The 19,982-nt window shown below is 55.9% G+C and overlaps 7 protein-coding genes across 7 annotated transcripts; 5 read left to right on the top strand and 2 right to left on the bottom strand.

The window, feature by feature from the left end:
• Positions 1-729: 729 nt before the first annotated feature.
• On the top strand, positions 730-1,101 carry IWZ02DRAFT_429267 (uncharacterized protein; the record flags this gene model as incomplete). Its single annotated transcript, XM_066765976.1, has 1 exon — positions 730-1,101. One exon carries the CDS (start codon positions 730-732, stop codon positions 1,099-1,101), a length of 372 nt encoding a protein of 123 aa, XP_066627206.1.
• Positions 1,102-1,304: 203 nt separating this feature from the next.
• Positions 1,305-4,047, top strand: IWZ02DRAFT_18900 (uncharacterized protein). The gene is made up of 2 exons (XM_066762393.1): positions 1,305-2,021; positions 2,072-4,047. The coding sequence occupies exons 1-2, from the start codon at positions 1,430-1,432 to the stop codon at positions 3,883-3,885; spliced, it is 2,406 nt and encodes an 801-aa protein (XP_066627205.1). The 5' UTR covers positions 1,305-1,429; the 3' UTR covers positions 3,886-4,047.
• Positions 4,048-4,967: 920 nt separating this feature from the next.
• Positions 4,968-6,365, bottom strand: IWZ02DRAFT_18885 (adenylyl-sulfate kinase). Its single transcript, XM_066762389.1, has 3 exons — positions 5,992-6,365; positions 5,641-5,893; positions 4,968-5,546 (listed from the first exon to the last, which is right to left on the bottom strand). Exons 1-3 carry the CDS (start codon positions 5,997-5,999, stop codon positions 5,187-5,189), a joined length of 621 nt encoding a protein of 206 aa, XP_066627204.1. The 5' UTR covers positions 6,000-6,365; the 3' UTR covers positions 4,968-5,186.
• A 218-nt stretch (positions 6,366-6,583) lies between these two features.
• On the bottom strand, positions 6,584-7,262 carry IWZ02DRAFT_18907 (uncharacterized protein). Its single transcript, XM_066762394.1, has 2 exons — positions 7,049-7,262; positions 6,584-6,989 (listed from the first exon to the last, which is right to left on the bottom strand). The coding sequence occupies exons 1-2, from the start codon at positions 7,184-7,186 to the stop codon at positions 6,813-6,815; spliced, it is 315 nt and encodes a 104-aa protein (XP_066627203.1). The 5' UTR covers positions 7,187-7,262; the 3' UTR covers positions 6,584-6,812.
• Positions 7,263-7,315: 53 nt separating this feature from the next.
• Positions 7,316-10,051, top strand: IWZ02DRAFT_18867 (pre-mRNA splicing factor component-domain-containing protein). The gene is made up of 3 exons (XM_066762386.1): positions 7,316-7,673; positions 7,724-9,491; positions 9,545-10,051. Exons 1-3 carry the CDS (start codon positions 7,432-7,434, stop codon positions 9,872-9,874), a joined length of 2,340 nt encoding a protein of 779 aa, XP_066627202.1. The 5' UTR covers positions 7,316-7,431; the 3' UTR covers positions 9,875-10,051.
• Positions 10,052-11,429: 1,378 nt separating this feature from the next.
• Positions 11,430-14,401, top strand: IWZ02DRAFT_18739 (putative carnitine transport protein). Its single transcript, XM_066762361.1, has 8 exons — positions 11,430-11,983; positions 12,262-12,357; positions 12,427-12,678; positions 12,750-12,896; positions 13,080-13,652; positions 13,709-13,951; positions 14,047-14,196; positions 14,307-14,401. Exons 1-8 carry the CDS (start codon positions 11,802-11,804, stop codon positions 14,344-14,346), a joined length of 1,683 nt encoding a protein of 560 aa, XP_066627201.1. The 5' UTR covers positions 11,430-11,801; the 3' UTR covers positions 14,347-14,401.
• A 4,003-nt stretch (positions 14,402-18,404) lies between these two features.
• IWZ02DRAFT_18688 (uncharacterized protein) lies at positions 18,405-19,472 on the top strand. Its single transcript, XM_066762354.1, has 2 exons — positions 18,405-19,355; positions 19,452-19,472. Exon 1 carries the CDS (start codon positions 18,741-18,743, stop codon positions 19,230-19,232), a length of 492 nt encoding a protein of 163 aa, XP_066627200.1. The 5' UTR covers positions 18,405-18,740; the 3' UTR covers positions 19,233-19,355; positions 19,452-19,472.
• Positions 19,473-19,982: the final 510 nt, after the last annotated feature.

Genomic DNA, 19,982 nt, shown 5'->3' with positions numbered 1-19,982 from the left:
GAATGGGAGAGGCCTGGATGGACGTGCCCAACGTCTGTTTGGAGTTGTGGTAACGTCACGCGTGTCAGGACCGTGGCACGCAGGCGGGATTGCCGTGCGGTGGCTGGGAAGAGGATGGGAGATGGACAGGCCGTACCCGCTTTGAGAATACCGCCCATGGCCATTGCCCGGCTGCTCTCAACGTGGTGTACAGGACCGTCGTAACTGCCACCCCTGCTGTGCGGGACGGGTGGAGTTATGGGACGGCACAGTCCCGCAACTGGCAAGTCCTCGTTTCGCCGCAAGACAAGAAGAACCTCGTCAACTAGCGTTGACACTAGGGAGGGGCCGCTCTAGGAAAAGAAAAAATAACAGCACAGTGACGTGCAGTCTTGGCAAATACACATACAGTCCGTCTTGGTCAACAGTTGTTGTGCTGTGCGGGTTGCAGAGCGAGCTCGATTGCAGAGTCTGGGGGCTCCCCGGCGGCGATGATGCGATGATCGCAGGTGATGATTCTTAATGGCTCTAAGCTTGAAATCTTGCGAGCACGAAACAGTCATGACAGCCGTGTGGTTGGAGTCGCCTACAGCGGGTTCGTAAACGGGAAGGTCGTGATGGAAAGCTTAAAAGTCATTGTCGAGAACAACGCACACGGCCAGTTCGCTGTCAAGTCCATCGGATGGGCCGCCATGCGGCCGAGGTTTCAGTCGGCATCGACAACCACAGACGATGATGGAGGAGCCCCCGATGGCAGCAGGCAGAGGTTTTTGCTTGCTATGCCGCGTTTTATTTATGGCAACCAGGCGGTGCAGCAAGCCGAAGCCCCGTCTCGGTCCCGGTCCCGGTCCGGACCTGGAGGTCGGACGGGCCGGGATGCTCCCCGTGGCCGACATCTCTGCTGTCAGGTCGCTGGCCCTCACCTCATGCATGGCTGCTGATGGCATGCAGTCTCGGAGGTCGAACGAGCAACCAAGCTTCATCGACGGCCTTGGGGCACCCGCTGCGGGGAGGGAGGACGCACCCGTTCGAATTGTTTTTGACTTTGATGCCAAGTGTGAGTTCCCTGTTACGAGGCTCCCAACCTGCTCCCCGTACTCACATCCATGGTACCTGCGCTAGACGACAACCCAACCCAAACCAACGTGATGCCGCTAGGATACGACGTCGCTGTCACCACCTCTTCTGTTGTTCCCTAGTCCTGAAACCCTCTTCCCGCGCGACCTTTGAAACTCAATTCTCACTTGTTTTCGACTTTCTCCCTGTTTCTTCTGCCAAAATATTTATAGTACTTGCCGGTATATCAAGAGCTCATGATGCCCAGCTCGCAGCTCAATCGTCTGCCCCTTCGCTGTTCTCCCAGAGTTCCTGATCTTTCCCCACACCTGCCTGAACTCTTTCACTCCTCCCCACTCGAATTCTTTCTCCCCTTTACCTTTGCTTGCCTGCGATGGTAAAGCAAGGCCTTGTGTCACTGGGGCTTCTGGCCCCCGTGGTCCTCGCTGCGCCCAATTTTGGCTTGTTCGGCGGCGGTGGACATGACCAACAAGGAGGTTGCGAAGGTGGTGGCGATTGCGGTGGTGGAATGGGTCACGGTCTGCCTTCCTTGCCCAAGCCTGACTTTTTGGAAGGCGAGAAGAAGGGCGGTTTCGAACTGCCAAAGCCAGAAAAGTTTGTTGCAGGCGAAGAAGAGAAGAAGGCTGGTATTGGGTTTGGCGCTCCCGCACTCCCCCCGCTCCCGATGCCCGTGAAAGAGGAGGAAAACAAGGGCAGTTTTGGAATCAGCAGCGAGGCGAAGGGCGGCGCTGAAGTTGCCGGTGGTCTGCAGTCCCCGCCTCTTCCCGCCCCAGTGCCTGCACCTTTGCCCGAGAAGAGCGGTGCAGAAGTCGAGAGCAAGGGAGGTCTCGAAGTCGGTGGTTTCTTTGGAGGTCTCTCCAAGATTCTCTTCGGAGCGAGCGGCAGTGCCTCTCTCAACATCCCTGACTACTGGAACACTTGCTACGGTCAACAATCGCTTCCTTGCGATCTCAGCGACATTGAGTGTACGTCGACCCCCTAACGTCGTTTTGTGGCATCACTGACCCCCTCACAGGCTGCTGCGGGAACTCGCATGGTGACGTGCTCCCCAAGGTCGCCAACTGCGCCAAGGAGGCACACGGTGGTGCGGATTTTGACGTGTCGGTCTTCATCACGCCGTTCAGCAATGCTTGCCAGAAAGTGAGCAAGCCCCTCCCCGAGGAGTGTATCTCCAGCGCCAAGGAGGTCCAATCCAAGGAGTCCGTCAACGTTCAGCCCGCTCCCCCGCCCCCTCCGCCTGAAGTTCTTCCTCCTCCCCCTGTTGAGGAGAAACAGCCTCCTCCGGTTGTTAACGTTCCTCCGCCGCCGCCTCCTATTGTTGAGAAGCAGCCTCCTCCGGTTGTTAACGTTCCTCCGCCGCCTCCTCCCATTATTGAGAAGCAGCCTCCTCCGGTTGTTAACGTTCCTCCGCCGCCGCCTCCTATTGTTGAGAAGCAGCCTCCTCCGGTTGTTAACGTTCCTCCGCCGCCTCCTCCCATTATTGAGAAGCAGCCTCCTCCGGTTGTTAACGTTCCTCCGCCGCCGCCTCCAGTTGTTGAGAAGCAGCCTCCTCCGGTTGTTAACGTTACCCCGCCGCCTCCCCCTGAGCAGAAACCGCCGATTATCAATGTCACTCCGCCGCCGCCTCCCGTTCAGGAGAAACAACCGCCCCCGATTATCAACGTTCCGCCTCCTCCTCCTCAGGAGAAGCAACCGCCCCCGATTGTCAATGTCACTCCTCCCCCTCCCCCTGAGGAGAAACCTCCAGTCGTTATTGAAAAACCGGCGCCGCCGCCACCACCTCCAATTGTTGAAAAACCCGCGCCTCCCGTTGTCGTCCCGGCTCCTCCGATTAACAACAACAACCAGAACAATAACACTCAGAACCAGAACGTCAACGTCAATGTTCCCGCGCCTCCGCCGCCAGCTCCACCGGTCATTGTTGAGAAAGAAAAGGAAAGGCCCGCGCCGCCGCCGCCGCCGCCGCCAACCGTTATTGAAAAACCGGCTCCTCCTCCGCCACCTCCAGTTATCATCAACAACACAATTGAGACGCCTCCGCCCACGCCCCCTGTCGTTGTTCCTGCTCCCGCTCCTGAGGTCAAGCAGCCGCCGCCTGTGATCATCGAGAAGGAGACGCAAGCTCCTCCTCCGCCCGCTCCAGCGCCAGTCGTGATCGAGAAGGAGAAACAAGTTCCTCCTCCTCCTCCTCCAGTCGTCGTCCCAGCTCCCGCGCCAGAGATCAAACAACCTCCGCCCCCGCCTGCCGTTGTCCCTGCTGTTGCTGGTGGCCAGGCTGCCCCTCCGCCGGTCGAGGTTCAAAAGACTTGCCACGAGCTCAACACCTGTCCTCCTCCTCAGCCTCCGCCAGTTCCAGTAGTTGTCCCCAACGTTGCTGGTGGTCAGGCTGCTCCTCCGCCGGTCGAGGCTCAAAAGACTTGCCACGAGCTCAACACCTGTCCTCCCCCTCAGCCTCCGCCAGTTCCAGCAGTTGTTCCCAACGTTGCTGGTGGCCAGGCTGCTCCGTCCGTTCCTCCCGTCGTTCCAGCCGTAGCCCCTGTTCCCCCTGTCGCGCCTGTGGCTCCAGTCGCCCCAGTTGGCACTCCTGGCCCCGCTCCTCCACCAGCGCCTTTGACTCCCGTCATCCCCATCGTTCCGGGCGTGACGGGCACGGCTCCTCCTCCCATCAGCACTCCCATCAACATCACGACCCCTGTGCAGACGCCTACGGCCACGCCGCCCGTGCAGAACACGCCTGCGCCCACTCCCACCGAGTTCAAGGGCGCTGGCTCAGCCCCGAAGGCTCCTTGGACGCTTGTCCTGTTCGGCTTCGTCATCGCTCTCTTGTAATGAGCATAATTGTTTCTTTAGCTTCCGTCTGTCAACAAGAAGAATTTGTTTTCGTCGACACAGACATACCACCTACTCTTTACTTAACGCACACACAACACACTCCTCGACCACATTTTTCCTACCATCTCTCTCACGCACTTTTCTTCTTTTCTGATTTTGCTGTTATCATCGGCAGGGTGTTTCCAGGTTTTCCTACCATACCTGTCCTTAATGACTAATGGTTCCTGCCCATGATGGAATGTCGTCTCTCTACTACATTACACTACACTACACTACCACACTGACCCAACTGGTTACTGCTCTTTTGTCAAAGGTTGGCGGATGAACAGAAGGAATGGAACGGATTGGATTGGATATCATACCCCCTTACCCCTTTCCCTTATTGATGATGGAAGGACGGAGGAATTGACGCAAGAAGGGAAGGGAGAAGCGAGAGAGTCTGAAAAAGTTTGGAAAGCAAGACGCCGCCTCGGGTCAGGCACACAACACTACCACCACCACAATCACCACCAACGTCATGTCTATATAATCGGATGATTCAGATTTCCTACTCTTGTCATTTGTCGAAGCTACATTTTTGTTGTGGGAGCAGTCAGATAGCTCACAGTCAATAAATAATAATGTTCTTAATGTACCCATGGTTTACTTTCTCACGTATTTCCACCTCCTTGATTCGAAATCAAGGGCGTGAGTCGGTAGTGTGACATGAGGAAGGACTGACCGCGGCGCATACAACAGCGAAGTTGGAGCGAACAAGGAGAATCCGGTCTCCATCTCATAGTATGGCGGGGAATCAGACGACTGCGTGTGGAAGTGTTTGAGGAGCATTCGACTACTTAGCCGGACGCGCACGAGGAGCATCCCACAGATGGACCCTCGCACAAGTAGGGGCAGTGAAGTAGTCAGGCAGTGCAAAGCCCGCCACCGGCTAGCAAAGCCGCGTCGACGTACGAAGAACAACGGCGCGGTTTTGGATCAAAAAGGGCATTTCCGTGGTGGGATCGGTCTCCATCGATAAGGTAACGATCTCGATCCTGACAGCAAAGAGGAGCTGCGACTGCGGGTCATCCCGTCCGCTTCTGCATCACCAGGCAAGCAAGCGCCGATCAGATCTGCGACCAGGTCAGCGGCGTTACATACAACCGCGCAACCAAGCAAACGCAACGGCCCGCCAAAATTCAAAGGGTTTCGGATCGACTTTTGTGTCTGGTAATAAGCTTGCATTCCCGTTGGAGGGTCTATACAACAATTTCGCTTTTCTATGCAATCGTCAAATCTAAAAACATCAGGTCCCTTTCTTAGACGTTGATCAAGCGCTTCTCCTGCAGGTATTTGGTGATTTGAGCAACGGCCTGTTCGACTGGAGTCTCGACGCTCTTGATCAAAATCTCCGGGTTCTCGGGCTCCTCGTAAGGGGCCGAGATGCCGGTGAATTCGGGAATGACGCCGGCGCGGGCCTTCTTGTACAGGCCCTTGGGGTCGCGCTTCTCGGCGTCCTCGACCGCAATCTGGACGTAGACCTCGATGAAGGGGAGGGTCTCGTCGTCGGCGGACTGCGAGGCGGCGTGCAGGTCGCGCGCGGATTGGCGGTCGGCCTTGTAGGGGGAGATGAAAGAAGTGATGGCAATGGTGGACGAGTCGGCAAAGAGCTTGGCAACCTGCGAAGAATCAATCTTTGCCAGTCTTGATCTTGAAAAGGATGATCTGGCGGCGTTGCGGGTGCCATCCTTCCTCAAGCATTGGTGTCCGTACCTCTCCTATCCTGCGGATGTTCTCATTCCTGTCCTTCTCCGAAAAGCCGAGGTCCTTGTTCAGACCGAAGCGAACATTGTCGCCGTCGAGGCGGTAGGCGGCGAGGCCGAGGTGGAGCAGGTGCTGCTCGAGAGCGGTAGCAATGGTTGACTTGCCAGAGGCAGAGAGACCGGTGAACCAGATGGTGAAGCCCTTTTGCTTGCGGAACTCGTTGCGCTCCTTGCGCGTAAGGCCGGGGTGCCAAGTGATGTTGCTGCAGATGAAGTAGCTCAGTCTCAAATCCAGAATTGAAAGACGGTGGGGGGATGACTGGTGAAAAGCAGAGCGGAACTGAAAGGGAAGCGCGCCTACGTTGCCATGGTGTTTGATGTAGGTAGTGGGAAGGGAATGGAGGACAAAGGACAAGGTGGTGGGGAAGGACAATTGATGTAGTCTCAGGAGTCAATGCCTGAAAGAGGGTCGGTCCGGGGCGCTGGAGATTTTGTTAGCGTCGACGTGGTGCCCTCGCACGCCTTGTTCCAACGCGCGGCACGACACACGGCTGAAACACAACACTTTTCTTTTCCATGCACTGCATCATCGCGACTTTGAATATTTGCCTTCCCTGCCACCTATTCTCATGATAAAGAAGCTTCTACAACGGCTCACACATCTCAGAGCAGTTTCTTCTTTCTCCATCGCCAACGAGCAGAGGCGGGGAACGCTCTATCGATAACACAAGGCCTGTGTAGATCGCAACTTGGAGTTGGTCGACCTCCTGTCTATCCCAGGCTCTTCCCCACTGATTCTTAATTCCACTGCCCGAGAATTTCCAAAAGCAAAGTGCTATCTTTGCCTTGCACGAGGAAACAAGTCTTGGGCCAATTCAAAAGCATATCCAGTGACATCTGAGATCTCTAGAGCTCCGTTATGTCTGTCTGCCTCCATCATTCAATCCCTCGACAGTGATGCAGATCCAGTGTACAGTACATATCCATATTCAAATAAGACCTTGGCTGCGCCGACTAAAGCTCCCACGGTTCGTCAATGTAAAGCCGAAGCATGTTGATGCGGGCCCGGCTCGCAAAAATTAGGTCGAGACCATTCCACTGATGCTGCTGCCCCTGCCTGTGGCCTTTTTCAAAAACCAGATCTTCAAGTCCGACCGTGGTATACTACGGGAATTTGGATGCTCAAATGTAACGAAACATATTGTTGCGGACACTCCTCTTCATCGCAGTCGGCTGTCCATCCTCGTACTCAACTCCAGCCTCACCGCCGTCGCCTGCGATGCCAGCCATCTTCCTCTTCAACTCTTCATCCTTCTCCGTTTGAGTCTGGCCTGTATTTTGTTTGAGCTGTGGCTCATCCTGTCAACGGAACAAGGTTAGGCAGGCAGGCAGCGTCAAAAAAAGCCGTCATGAGATACCTTTACAGATTTGGCAGTTTCTGATTCTTGAGGCTTCGACTTTGTGTCCGAAGAGGCAAGTCGCAGCGTTTGATAGCGTACAATGGGCGTTTTACCAATTTTCTCCGCCGTCTTCGGCAATGACAGTCTGGGTAGCATGCTGGACACAAAGGGAAGTATCGGATGGATAGTACATCAACCCTCTGCGCAGATTGATGTTATGTATCCTACTGGCACTTGGACTGTGATGTCAGACCAGGTCCGTGCAAGGGTCTCGTCGCGCTAAATCGGATCAAGATTAGCGTGCCAAGCCACCCACCGACCACTTTGGAAGTTGAAGCTCCGTTTCGACACTCCGATCCTCACCACCGAAATCCTCATCCCACGCGAAATCACGCGTCAAAATGCCTGTTGTCAAAGGAGGAGTCTGGACCAATATCGAGGATGAGATTGTCAAAGTCGCCGTATCCAAATACGGCCTGAACCAATGGGCGCGCGTTTCCTCCCTGCTTGCGCGCAAGACACCCAAGCAGTGCAAGGCAAGATGGAGCGAGTGGCTGGACCCCAGTATTCGCAAAGTCGAGTGGTCGAAAGAGGAAGATGAGAAGCTTTTGCATCTGGCAAAGTTGATGCCCACCCAGTGGAGGTATGTTGATCCTCAAGAGCGGCGGAGGCGATTCTAACTCGTCGGCCTAGGACCATTGCGCCTATTGTCGGACGGACTGCAACCCAGTGCCTTGAGCGGTATCAAAAGCTACTCGACGAGGCAGAAGCCAAGGAAAACGACGAACTCGGCCTTGGTGGCCCAGACGGAGGAGAAACCGCTGCGCCGAGCGCAGACGATGTGAGAAGGCTCAGACCCGGCGAAGTCGACCCAGACCCAGAATCGAAACCCGCTCGACCCGATACCATCGACCTCGATGAAGATGAAAAGGAAATGCTGAGTGAGGCCAGAGCCCGCCTTGCCAACACACAGGGTAAAAAGGCCAAGAGAAAAGCCCGCGAACGGCAGCTGGAGGAATCACGCCGCCTCGCAGTTCTGCAGAAACGCAGGGAGCTCAAGAATGCCGGAATCAACATCAAGGTTACGACGGTCAAGAAGGGTCAGATGGACTACAATGCGGACATTCCCTTTGAAAAGGCACCGGCGCCAGGTTTCTACGACACTCAGGAAGAATCAGTCATCAACGAAAAGGAAAGAGAGGCCTTTGATCCTAGGAAACAGCAGCTGGCCAACAAGCGGAAGGCCGACGAGATGGAGCAAAACAGCGAAGAGCGCAAGAAGAGGAAGAATGACAAGGGTGGCTCGGCTGCAGTCTCCGCAGCTGCCCAAAGAGCGGCGCAGATGCAAAAAATTCGAGAGGCCGAAAGAAGCAGTAAAAGAAAATCTCTGGTGCTGCCTGCGCCTCAAGTGGGCGAAAGCGAACTCGACGACATTGTGAAGATGGGCATGGCAGGCGAGAGAGCGAGCCAAATCGCGGGGAGCAGTGAAAATGAGGCAACGAGGGGCTTGATTGGCAATTACTCCAATTTGGTGGGCAACACACCATTGCGGACTCCTCGGGCCGCTCCCGAAGAGGACCGCATTGCCAACGAGATTCGAAATGCACGCGCAAGAACCGATACACAGTCTGCGCTTCTCGGTGGGGAAAATACACCACTTCATGAGACGGGAACGACTGGCTACGGCGGAGCTGCTCCCAGTGAACAGACGGTGTCGACCCCAAATCCAATGGCAACTCCTTTCCGTCAAGGTGGCGTGGGTGCCACTCCTATGCGCGGTCCTGGCTCCACGCCTATGCAGACACCGCGCGACACTTTCAATCTCAACCGGGAAAACGGCATGCAGCTGGTCGGACAGACGCCAAGAGACATGAAGCTGCGGGAGAAGGCAATGCGCTCTGACATGAAGAGCAAATTTGCGGCGTTGCCTAAGCCAAAGGAGACGGATTGGGAACTCGAGCTGCCGGAGGAGCAACAAGAAGTCTTGCGGGCCGAGACGAGTGAGGAGGATGCAGCGATCAGGGACGCGAGGGACAGGGCAATCCGAGAAGCAGCAGATCGTGCCGAATTTGCGCGTCAAACGCAAGCCTACCAAAGAGGACTGCCTCGACCCTCGGTCGTCGACGTCAATGCCATGGTGGAAAGAGCCTCGGCAGTCCAGGACCCGGCTGAGAGAGCCGTCTTGGAAGAAGCTGCTCTTCTCATTGCTAATGATGCAAGAAGGTTCGGCCATGCCAAGGTCAATGGAAGTCCAAAACCAGTCAAATCTCTGGACGAACGTCATCTGCAGAAAGCGCGGATGGAGCTGGCTCTGGAGCTTTCTGCAGACGAGGCGAGGAAAAACACGGAGGGATTCAGCAGGGCCTGGGACGAGCTGCACCAGGATTCCATTCTGCCTGGTCTTGCTGGATATGGCGAGGATGAGATGGATGAGCAGCAGCTCATGGTCGAAGCATTTGACGTATGTTGATTTCAACTGGGGTGGTGTCTTGAATTGAGCTAACGATAAATCAGAACATCCAAGATACCATTATGGCTACCGCTGAAAAGGGCAACAAAATCGAAAAGAAGCTTGCACTTCACCTTGGTGGATATCAACAGCGTGCCAAGACGCTCAGGCAAAAAATTGTGGACGCGGCCGAAGCTTTCGACAAGACGCGGGTGGAGCTTGATTCCCTTCGCACCTTGCAAATCTCGGAGGAGGCAGCGATCCCGAGGCGGCTAGAATCGCTGAGAGACGAAGTGGCCTTTGTGAGCCGGCGGGAGCGGGAGGCTCAAGAATTGTATAGAAAAAGCAAGGAGGAACTGGATATCTTGCAAGAAGGCACCAACGGCTTCCTTTGAGCCTCCGCCCATTTACAAATCACGAGATGCCTTTTTGGCAGAGGATCAGCGTAATTAGCAATTGCAAAGGTGGTATCGGGCCAACATTTTCGCTTGGAATTAATTCAGCGAGTGCTTTTTCAGATCCTAGGTAACCGGCTGGCAGGCATGAGCAATGATGGCCACAACCTGTAGCTGACAGCGTCGCCCAATCGGAGCAGATTACAACAAGCTGGCGCGGAGCCGTCCAAAGTGCTTCCAGGGCTTGGCGATCTACAGGCCACCATTCACCGTCGTAGTCTCGGTCTTGGACAAAGTGTCGTTGACAGTTATTCCGGTCGACAGCCATCGACATGAACACGGCATCCCCGGTCATCAAGCGCGCCGGCGGCACGAACAGGCGGCCGCTAGCTGTTCACGGATCATGCAATGGTTTTGGTTGGCTGCAGGTGGCCTTTTGGGCATTTTTTCCATTCCTCTCTCTGTGTTCCTTGAGTGGTACGCAGTCAGCCAAGTCCTGGACGCATGCGGCAAGCTACCAGGCGCACGGATGGGGGAAAAGCGGTTGGACTCGAGGAATGCAACATCCTGACATGTACGAGATACGTCCGCGGCTTGGGAAACGTTTTCAGCCACTTTTTCGAGACGGGCAGTCAGCTGCGAGGCGGCGGCCGTTGACTGGCAGGACTCGTTTTCTGGCCTGTCTCGGCGGCGAACGCTGAGCACTTGGCGCGGGCTTGGAGTCGGATAAGACCGATAAGAAGCACTTGCCGTGCCGGTTGGCGCAAGCTGCTTCAATTCCACATGTGTGTGTGCTCGAAAAGATGATGCTGCGCAAGTAGACGTCAAGTGGACTGAGAAGTGGGGAATATTGGTTGTGGTTGCGGGGAGAGGAACAACCTTTGGTCGTGGGAAACCAACCAAGGTACATACTTCCTAATTGCGTCCCTGGTATTGTACCGGTAGCCAGCCTTGTCTCCAGACAATCAGCCACTCCGTCTTTTTTCTTTTCTCTCTCTCTCTCTCTCTCTCACCCTCTCTCTCTCTCTCTCTCCCTCTCTCTCCCTCTCTCTCCCTCTCTCACCTCACGCGTGCAGAGCCTCGGCCAAGATCGCGCCATTCCTTGTTTAGACATCGGCGCCTTCCGCTCTTCTCTTGGCATCGCTGTTGTCGTCCATCTGTCTATTCCTACCCACATATCCATTCACAAACAGCCTATAAGAGCCCAGTCGCGGCGGGACAGACGAATTTACTTGGGCCGGTGAAGTTTACGACGGCCTTACAGCCAGGCTATCAGCCCACCCGTTCAAAGCCTGCCAGCTCAACCCCTCTTGCACACTCATCTCACCCTCGACGCATATCTAGCAACCAACCCATTCACAGACAGTCTGTACGCCGTGGGCGCACGCCCAGAAAAGCACGCCATCCAACCAGCCTCAGCGTGGCGTCGCAGATAGAAAGAGCAGAAGAGCCGGGCCTTTTATTCTCGAGTAGTCGGTCGATCGTACATTATTCCCTGCTCCTTCCTGTCCTGCACTGCCCTGCGCACCCCCAGATGGAGTTCGTGCCTCAATTTTTTTGCCTGCTCCTCAAAGCCATCCGTTTAGGATAGATACGCGAACCGACAACCACCACTTCCGAAAACTACGCCGTTGACGCGCGGGGGGTGGGAATCTCCAGTTCCGAGTGTGAGATACCATCTCGCTTCTCCACATATCCACATACGCACACGCATCCGACCCATCACCTCTAGGCAGATCGGCAGCCTTACGCCTCTCCGAACTGACGACGGGACGGACCTCCTCCACAAAGCTTAAAGCAATCGACATTCTCCACGGTACCTCGCCTGCCATAGCGTTATCGCTCGCTTCATATTGCGGTATCACTATCGTCCGCTTACCACTTGTCGCGACACTCACCACGACTCGCACCAAACCCATCACCCATCATGGCATCGACGGGCGTCGATCTACCGCCCAAGCTGTCGCCGTCCTTAGGAGGCATCCCGGACGACGAGAAGAAAATTGGCGGCGGTCTCGATGTGTCGCCAGAAAGCGCGTCGCTGCAGATTGGCGGCTCTGGTGACCATACGCAGCGCAGGCTCAAGCCCAGACACATCCAATTAATTGGGTAAGTCGCATTGTGTCCCGGAGCTCCCCATCTCATATGAAAATGAGAGATAGAGAGGAAAATGTTGCCACAAAGGTGCCAAAAGAAATGCCTCATCCTGGTACTGCGCTTGGAGGATTCAGGTGGCAGGCATTCCACACTGAGGCTGCAACTCGGGAACAGTCATCGCCCATGCAGCTGAGATTTCTTTTGTGTTCATTATGACGTCTTTGAGGGGTCAGGAGTTACAGAGATAAGGAGAAGATACAGAAGGATTTATTTTGCTTACGCTTTTGCAGTATCGGTGGAACCATTGGCACAGCGCTGTACGTCCAAATCGGCAAAGGACTCCTGAACGGAGGTCCCGCGAGCCTGTTCCTCGCCTTCACCATATGGTACGTCCTTGACTCGAATGACCTATCACCAACGATAGAGTCCCAACAAAACTCACCACATTTCCACAGGTGTTCGTTCATATTCAGCGTAACCCTCTGCATGGCAGAACTGGTGACGTACCTGCCCATCTCGTCGCCCTTTATCCGCTTCGCCGGTCGCTACGTCGACGATGCATTCGGCTTCGCGGCTGGTTGGAATTTCTTCATTTTTGAGGCTTTCCTGGTTCCCTTTGAGATAGTGGCTTGCAACCTGATCATCCACTACTGGTCCGATGCCGTGCCGGCCGGAGGTGTCATTGCTATCGTCATTGTTCTGTATGGGTACGTACTTGATCCAGTTTTTCTCTCCTTTGTTTGTTGTTGTCTTGACAGTGGAAACTAACTCGAGGCAGACTCACCAATATTCTGGCTGTCCAGTGGTACGGAGAGACCGAGTTCTTCTCGGCACTTGGCAAGGTGCTTTTGGCCGTTGGATTGATCTTCTTCACCTTTATTGCGATGCTGGGCGGTAATCCTCAGGGAGACCGCTATGGCTTTAGGTAAGTGGCATACACCGAGGCTGGAATGAAAAAGTCGCGGCACATCGAAATTCTAGAGCTGATGGGAGCCTTTCGTTACCGTCCCTTACACTCTTGAAATCTCCTGGGCATCGTGGGCACAGAAAGAAATGAGACGTACCGAATACTCTTCAAAACAACAAATAGCTGACGTTTCTGTTCCAGGTACTGGCGCGACCCCGGCTCATTTGCAACCCTTTACTATGAGGGCAATTTGGGACGATTCCTCGGCTTCCTCCAATGTCTGATCCAAGCCTCCTTTGCCATTTCCGGACCAGACTACGTGAGTATGGCAGCGGGCGAGGCCATGAACCCACGCGCCGTCATGCCGCGCGCGTACAACGCCGTCTTCTACCGGCTGACGGCCTTCTTCGTGCTGGGCGCGCTCTGCGTCGGCATCAACGTGCCGTACGACGACCCGACCATGGCGGCGGCTTTTGCCAACAGCGAGCCCGGTGCCGCCGCATCGCCCTACGTCGTCGCCATGAACCGCCTCGGCATCAAGGTGTTTCCGGACATTGTCAACGCCATGGTGCTGACGGCGGCGTTTTCGGCCGGTCAGAGCTACGTCTACTGCGCGTCGCGCTCGCTGTACGGCATGGCGCTCGAGGGCAAGGCGCCCAAGTTCCTGCGCAAGTGCACGCGCAAGGGCGTTCCGATTTACTGCGTCTTGGTCGTGCTGGCCATTGCGCTACTCTCCTTCCTCCAGGTGTCGGAGAACACGGCGGAGGTCCTGCAGTAAGTACAGTGTGAACAGGATACCATTGGAGGTGGCGCTAACGATGATGATTCAGATGGTTCGTCAACCTCATCACTGCTAGCCAGCTCATCAACTTTTGCGTCATGTGCTTCACGTTTCTCCGCTTCAAGAAGGCATGCGAAGCCCAAGGCCTCAGCAGAGACAGTCTCCCGTACAAGGGATTCGGCCAGCCGTACGCCGCTTACTACGGCCTGGTCGGCACCTTCATCATGACTTTTGTGGGGGGCTACACGGTCTTCTTGCCCGGCCAGTGGGACACGACGTCCTTCTTCTTCTCGTAAGTGGTGGCGGCTTCGGATCTCCAAATCAGTGGTACAGTGCAGTGCCGCCTTTGAACCGACCGACGACTGACGACGACGACGATGTGGCCAGGTACACCATGGTTGGCGTTTTTCCCCTGCTCTACATTGGCTGGAAACTGTTCCACAGGACGAGCTTCAAGAAGGGCGAAGACGTCGATCTGTACGAGAATCTGGACGAGATTGAGGAGTACCAGCGGAACTACGTCGAGACGCCTCCAAAGTAAGTTTCTTGCCCCAGCAGTTCGATGCACCCAGTGCCTTGATGCGCGCATCGTCAAGGGTGCAACTGCCAAACAAAACATACCTGGTGCTGACCCGTTTTTGGTCTAGGAATGCGGTCGAAAAGTGGTTCAACTGGCTCTTCAGCTGAAACGACTCGCTAGAAAGCGGGGACGTTATAGACGCTTGGTTTAGAGGCATGCATGGGAGACGACGGGCCGCCCGCGAGCGCACGCAAGCCTCCACTTGCCTCTCTTTCATTTAGGTTGCCATGCGGCAGCGGCAGCGGCAGCGGCAGCAGGCATCCCTTGAGCTTTTCTGTTGGCAACGCTCGTAGGGATGCCCATAACGCCACCGCCGCCGCCGCCGCCGCAGTGACTTGGCGGAGACAGACTTTCGGCGGGGGGAGCTTTTTGGGTTAGGCGAGCACAAGCATTGGCGGTAGAGGATGCAAGTGTGCACCGGTTGGCGTCTCCTGGGATGAGCAACGAAAAAAAAGATGACTTTGCCCATGGTGCCTATGATGGCTTCACAGTGAGTGTTGCAACAAACGACATATCCCCGAGCGCACCCAGCTGGGCAGACAGGAACGACGTAGGTAGCCGTGGTGTGGTGCATGCGCATGAAGGCTCCTCAGGCGTGACTGTCTTGGTGAATGACAGCTTCCTGGGCGTGGCTGCTGCGGTGCTCAAAGATGGCTCGCTATCTCCAACTGCAGTGGTACCTGTAGCAGGTAGCAATTTCCATGGCATCCGCGTCATGGTTCAGCTCCCGCATTTAGAGAGGAGCAGTGAGAAGCAAGCAAGCAAGCAAGCAAGCAAGCATTGAGCAGGACCAGTTACCAAAGTGGATGGTGGAGTCTGGAGTCTGGCGTGCCATGGAGTCTCCCATAGACATGCATGCGATGACTGCGTTCGAAAACAGCACGTCAAAACCTTCCTGCATCCACTTCTGCAGATTCGCAACTCGTCTCCTCAGCACCCCTCTCACTGCCCGTGTATGCTCAACCTTCTCTCACACCGCGCACCTCGTTTGCACCAGTACCCTGTTTTATTATCTACGATCCCCAATCTTGTCGCATATTGTGCGCATCAATAGGCAAGGCACTCTGACGACGCGAGGCAGCGCAGCGAGAGAGGGCTATGCTTCTGCCACTCTTCTTGGGTATGTATGCAGGATAGGGCTTTCCAGCTCTCTGACACGTCCTCTCGCCGCCGCTATGCGGATCGCAACGTCCGTCATACTCCTGATCAGCCATGCAATGCAATTTGTGAGCTCCCGCCGCACTCGCTGCAGCGCGATGAAGAGCTTTGAAAGCGATTCGGCTCTTCAAGTAGGGGCAAGCGTGGCAATTGGACGAACGCTCCGCTCCCTAGACGCAAGCGTGGTGAGGTAGTGAAGGAATGGGCCCCCCGAGTTGACGGTACCTAGCGACGACGCGCTTCGTCCTTCGGGCAGACCCACGGCGAAGCCCTCACTGATGGCCCGTTCTGACTTTTGACGGACGCACGGCGTCAGTGCGAGCAAGCACGGTGGACGGCCAGGGTCGAGGAGACGGACGGCAAGCAGCAGCAGCAGCAGCAGCAGCAGAGTAGCTCGTGTGTGGCGCTCAAAGCGGACCGGCCGAGCGAGGGAGAGAGGCGGCGCACGGAGGAGGGGAACCGGCAGGCGGAAGAGAGAGAGCGAATGGCCGGGCGGAGGTGGGTTTGTGAGCAGCGAGAGTCATTAAAGAAGGAAAAAGAAAAAAAAAAAAAAAATCACTTTTTGAGTGAGCCAGCAGATGACGATTTTCAAATCTCGAGGGCAAGGCAGGGCAGGGCAAGGCGCAACGACGGCGAGAGGAAGGGCGAAGGGGAGAAAAAAAAAAAGGACCGCTGCGACGATCCGCAACTTCAAACGTCTGCCAAAAGTGTGGCTGCTGGGCGACAGCCATGGGGGGTGGGGGGGGGGGGGGGGGGGGGGGGACAAAGGCGCGGGTGCCAGGGCTGCAGCAGTGTGTTTGACATCCCAGCGGGCCGGCGTCGCTGACGACGGTGGTGGTGGTGGTGGTGGTGGTGGTGGTGGTGGTGTTTGGTCGAGGTACATGTACCTAGGAGCAAGTAAGTCTGAGTTGCATGAGCCAAGGCAGGTAATAATGTATGCATCTATGTATGTATCTATGTAGCTTGCGCGCCGCCGCCGCGTTGAGAGACGCGCTGTGCTGTGCCATGTACCCTTGGTCGTCTGCCACCATAAGCGTCACCTCACCTCATGGCTGCTGAGACGGAACTCCATCGGCGCCCGCTTCCTGTTCCTCTCTCTCTCTCTCTCTCTCTCTCTCTCTCGTTCCTCGTTGCGCACTCCCTCGCAACAATTCCATCTCGAACCCCTGGCGCACCCCCTCCCCCGGTTGCTCCGCTAAGCCTGTTCAAGCCCCGTGGCAGCGGCAGGTCGCCTTCTTCGTCTTTTCGCTCGCCCCCGCTGCTCAACTCAGTTTGGTGGCTCTGACGTACTGCTGAACTATCGCGGGCAACATGAACTCAGCAGCCAACGGCCGTGGGCGGGGGACGGGCCAAGGTAGCCAAAAAAGCTAACGCGAATGCCACAATGCGGTAGTCACAGGCGATACTTGTCAGACTTCATATGAGGCACTCGATGCCCTGGCCCTGCCGGCCAAGATGCCCAACTATGTATGTGATGCGCGCGCAGCACCCTCATTTTTTGTTCTCCACCAGACGGCCAGGGATGGGCGGTGCTGTTTTTTGGCATCAGCGGGCCCCGTGCAAGGGCTTGCTGTCGTCATGGGCGGCGAACGGGTCAGGCTTGGTGCCAATCAAATCAACAAGCCCAGCGCGGCTCGCCTGCAGTCTGTCTAGCGCACGCACGCACGCACGCACGTACATATATTTGCCGACGGCGGTCGTGGGAGATTGACGTGCCACGAGAGAGATTCAGAGGTCATGCCTTTTGACAGGACGGCTACCTTTGGGTGTGGTGAGATGCTACCGCGTTGTTGCCGTCACGCTGTGTGCCACACCTCACGCATCCCGCGTTTTGCACCACCTACGTCTCGCAACGTCAAGCAGTAGCCAGGCAGTCGGTCGGTAATTTAGGCCTGTCTGCTAATGTACCAACTCTCTCTCTCTCTCTCTCTCTCTCTCTCTCTCTCTCTCTCTCTCCCCCACGTCAAACAGCGGGACTGAAGCAGTCGAGTCTGCAAGGGGGCAGAGGGGGCCACGGCGACGGGAATGGTAATGTCATCAGACATGCAAATGAAGGAAGCCAAGCGAGAGCCAGTGTCGAGGACGGTCAAACCCCGCCGCCCCATCCTCTGCAGGCGACGGTCAGTCCAACAAGTTCAAACGTCGTCGGGTCGTGGGATGCACTTCCGGTTTGCTGCGCGGAAGGCGGGATGAATGAACGGGGTGGAGTTCGGGACGCCGTCCCGCCATCGCCGCCCTTCGACGACTGGACTACCGAACCCCCCAAACCTTGGAAGCACCTCTGCTCCTGCACTGCTGCTTGGACCTTTCTGGCGACGCGACGGGCCACGGCTGGCTGGCTGGCTGCTGCACGGCGGCCCGGCTCTGTCCTGCTGCTTTGCTGGCTGGCCGTCTTCCTGCCTCCCGCGCCTGGGCAAATTGGCCTCTGCTGCGCTTTGCATTGTGCGCCATGCTGCTTTGCGTCCGCGGAGCAAGAGGTTTTGGTCCATGATTTGCGAGCCGCACGCCTCCCTTTCCAGTCACGGCCTCTCCGTCGTGTTTGAACCGTGTGCGCTCGGCGGAACTTGCGCCGTCGGCTATGAGCTGTGATGGGCCGGCCTTGTTGGTGTTGTCGTCGTTGTGAGCTGCCATGGGAGAGAGGCAAAGGGAGGGGGCCATTATCTGTTCGCATGCACACACCCGTTCCGATCGTGATCCCCGCAGGTTGGTGCAGTCAGATACGCGAGCAGAAAAAAGCAAAGAAAGGTGGGTGCGGGTGGGTTGTTGCAAATTCCTTTGCTTTTTCCCGCCCTCTCACTACTCTATTTCGACCACATCACTTCTTCTCGCCTTATCTACAGCTTGAACGCGGAATGCTAGTAGCACCATGAAAATGACGAGAGAGAGAGCAGGTCTACGACAACATCACCATGTGCTTCCATGCCGTCAACTGCTGTCGGCATTTCATGTGCTTCCATTTCTTTCCTCGTTGTCTTGAAAATCTCATGGAGCTTTGTTTTAGAGCTTCCATGACCATAATTCAAATAATTCCATGTGCTCTGTCTCTCTGTCCATTTCTCTTCTTTGTCGTCGAATTCTCCACTTTCTCCAAAAGTCTCCCTCGGTCCAGAAAGAGAAGAGAAAATGTCTGTCTTGGGTTGTCAAAGGATAGTCGAGAGGACAAACATGATCTCGCCATAAATACATGGGCTTCTCTGGCCGACAGAGAGATCCTCCCAAGCATCGGCGTACCTACTTCAGCGACCCATCTGTGCGCATAATCTGAAAGCTGCCACTTTGGCAACTTGCCTCGCACATTGTCCTTCGACATTTCAGAACTATTTGCGCACACCTCCGCATCGCCATGTGGCCACACTATATTCAAACAACTACCGGCGCGACAATGGCCTTGTTCGCTCTACTTCTCATTATAAATTTTGGCAGCCTCACCTCCAATGGCCAATTGCCTCACCACAACACAAAAACCATGGCTCCCCACAACACCACCACCGAGAACGAAACCAACGACTTCGAAGTCATCACGGCCAACGAAGTCAGCGAGATCCAGCAGCAGCAGGCCTCCCGCGCGGTCCTGGGAATCCGTCCCGCCGCCGGCGCATCGAGCAAAGGGCGCCGCTTCTTCAAAGGCGCTCTCCGCACTGCCACCGCCGCCGTCGCCACCGGTGCCGCAAAGGTGGCCCAGAAGGTGGCTGAGAAGACCAAAGTCCCAAAGGAGCCGACCCCCGACCAGGCTCTCTGCCCGTGCTTGGCCGATCCGGTCAACGGGTGGATGTCGTGCAAGATCTACGGGCACGTCCGCGCCAAGCTCAAGGAAAAGGGCATCGTCGCGGCTTAAGTGTCTGGTACCGGCTACGGGTGGTGGTATATAGTCGCCAGTGGGGAGCTGTTGGGTCAGACTCTGAGTGAGTGGCTCGAAATGGTCTTCGACCCGATCGATTGGGTCAACAGAGATCACCAGGTAAGTTAAACAGTCTAGTTTTCTTCAAAGAATAACCAAGTGCCAACCTCTTTTGCGCAAGTGATGAGCTTGTACTGACAAAATATGTGATTTCAGGATGAGTGACCAAACTGCCCACCGCGACGACGGTTCAGCCAGCCGACTACTTGCTCACCCCAAAACATGGATGGGCCTGATTGGGTTTCTGGTCGGGTCCGAGGATACAACCAAGGAGCTGGTGACTTGGCAGTTCGTTCAAAGACACGGCGAGTACGCGACTAATTAGTCAACCAAGACGTCCCCTAGGTACCATGTGGTCACAGCATGAGCTCCTCGGGTTGCTCGGCCACCGCTCTGCGACCCCAGCACGCCACCATGCTCCCGTACACACAGCGACGTGGAGCTCGAGTGCTTCCTGTCCGCGCCAGCTGAACGACATATATGCTTCGATCCACAGAAGCAGGCCGTGCTCGCGGCTCCAAGCATCTTACGGAAATATAGCTTTTATCTGACGGCTAGTTTCACCACAGACGACCTGCATTATATACTCCCTTCGCCAAGAGATGGCCAGGTTGGCCCACACATCCACTTCCTGGTGTACATGATCGAGGCCTCCACCACATATACCATCGGTCAAACGTCGCGAAG

Source organism: Phyllosticta citriasiana, assembly GCF_038021145.1.
Source record: "Phyllosticta citriasiana strain CBS 120426 chromosome Unknown IWZ02scaffold_1, whole genome shotgun sequence".
NCBI lineage: Eukaryota > Fungi > Ascomycota > Dothideomycetes > Botryosphaeriales > Phyllostictaceae > Phyllosticta > Phyllosticta citriasiana.
This window is presented reverse-complemented; position numbering and strand designations above follow the sequence as displayed.

Excerpts from the sequence above, each read along its gene's own strand:
- IWZ02DRAFT_18739 (XM_066762361.1), top strand. The coding sequence starts at position 11,802 with ATGGCATCGACGGGCGTCGATCTACCGCCCAAGCTGTCGCCGTCCTTA. Across the intron at positions 12,358-12,426 it reads TTCCTCGCCTTCACCATATG|GTGTTCGTTCATATTCAGCG; the intron begins GTACGTCCTTGA and ends ACATTTCCACAG. Across the intron at positions 14,197-14,306 it reads TACGTCGAGACGCCTCCAAA|GAATGCGGTCGAAAAGTGGT; the intron begins GTAAGTTTCTTG and ends TTTTTGGTCTAG.
- IWZ02DRAFT_18900 (XM_066762393.1), top strand. The coding sequence starts at position 1,430 with ATGGTAAAGCAAGGCCTTGTGTCACTGGGGCTTCTGGCCCCCGTGGTC. Across the intron at positions 2,022-2,071 it reads CGATCTCAGCGACATTGAGT|GCTGCTGCGGGAACTCGCAT; the intron begins GTACGTCGACCC and ends ACCCCCTCACAG.
- IWZ02DRAFT_18688 (XM_066762354.1), top strand. The coding sequence starts at position 18,741 with ATGTGGCCACACTATATTCAAACAACTACCGGCGCGACAATGGCCTTG.
- IWZ02DRAFT_18907 (XM_066762394.1), bottom strand. The coding sequence starts at position 7,186 with ATGCTACCCAGACTGTCATTGCCGAAGACGGCGGAGAAAATTGGTAAA. Across the intron at positions 6,990-7,048 it reads AAACTGCCAAATCTGTAAAG|GATGAGCCACAGCTCAAACA; the intron begins GTATCTCATGAC and ends TTCCGTTGACAG.
- IWZ02DRAFT_18885 (XM_066762389.1), bottom strand. Across the intron at positions 5,547-5,640 it reads ACATCCGCAGGATAGGAGAG|GTTGCCAAGCTCTTTGCCGA; the intron begins GTACGGACACCA and ends GATTCTTCGCAG.
- IWZ02DRAFT_18867 (XM_066762386.1), top strand. The coding sequence starts at position 7,432 with ATGCCTGTTGTCAAAGGAGGAGTCTGGACCAATATCGAGGATGAGATT. Across the intron at positions 7,674-7,723 it reads TTGATGCCCACCCAGTGGAG|GACCATTGCGCCTATTGTCG; the intron begins GTATGTTGATCC and ends TCGTCGGCCTAG. Across the intron at positions 9,492-9,544 it reads TCATGGTCGAAGCATTTGAC|AACATCCAAGATACCATTAT; the intron begins GTATGTTGATTT and ends ACGATAAATCAG.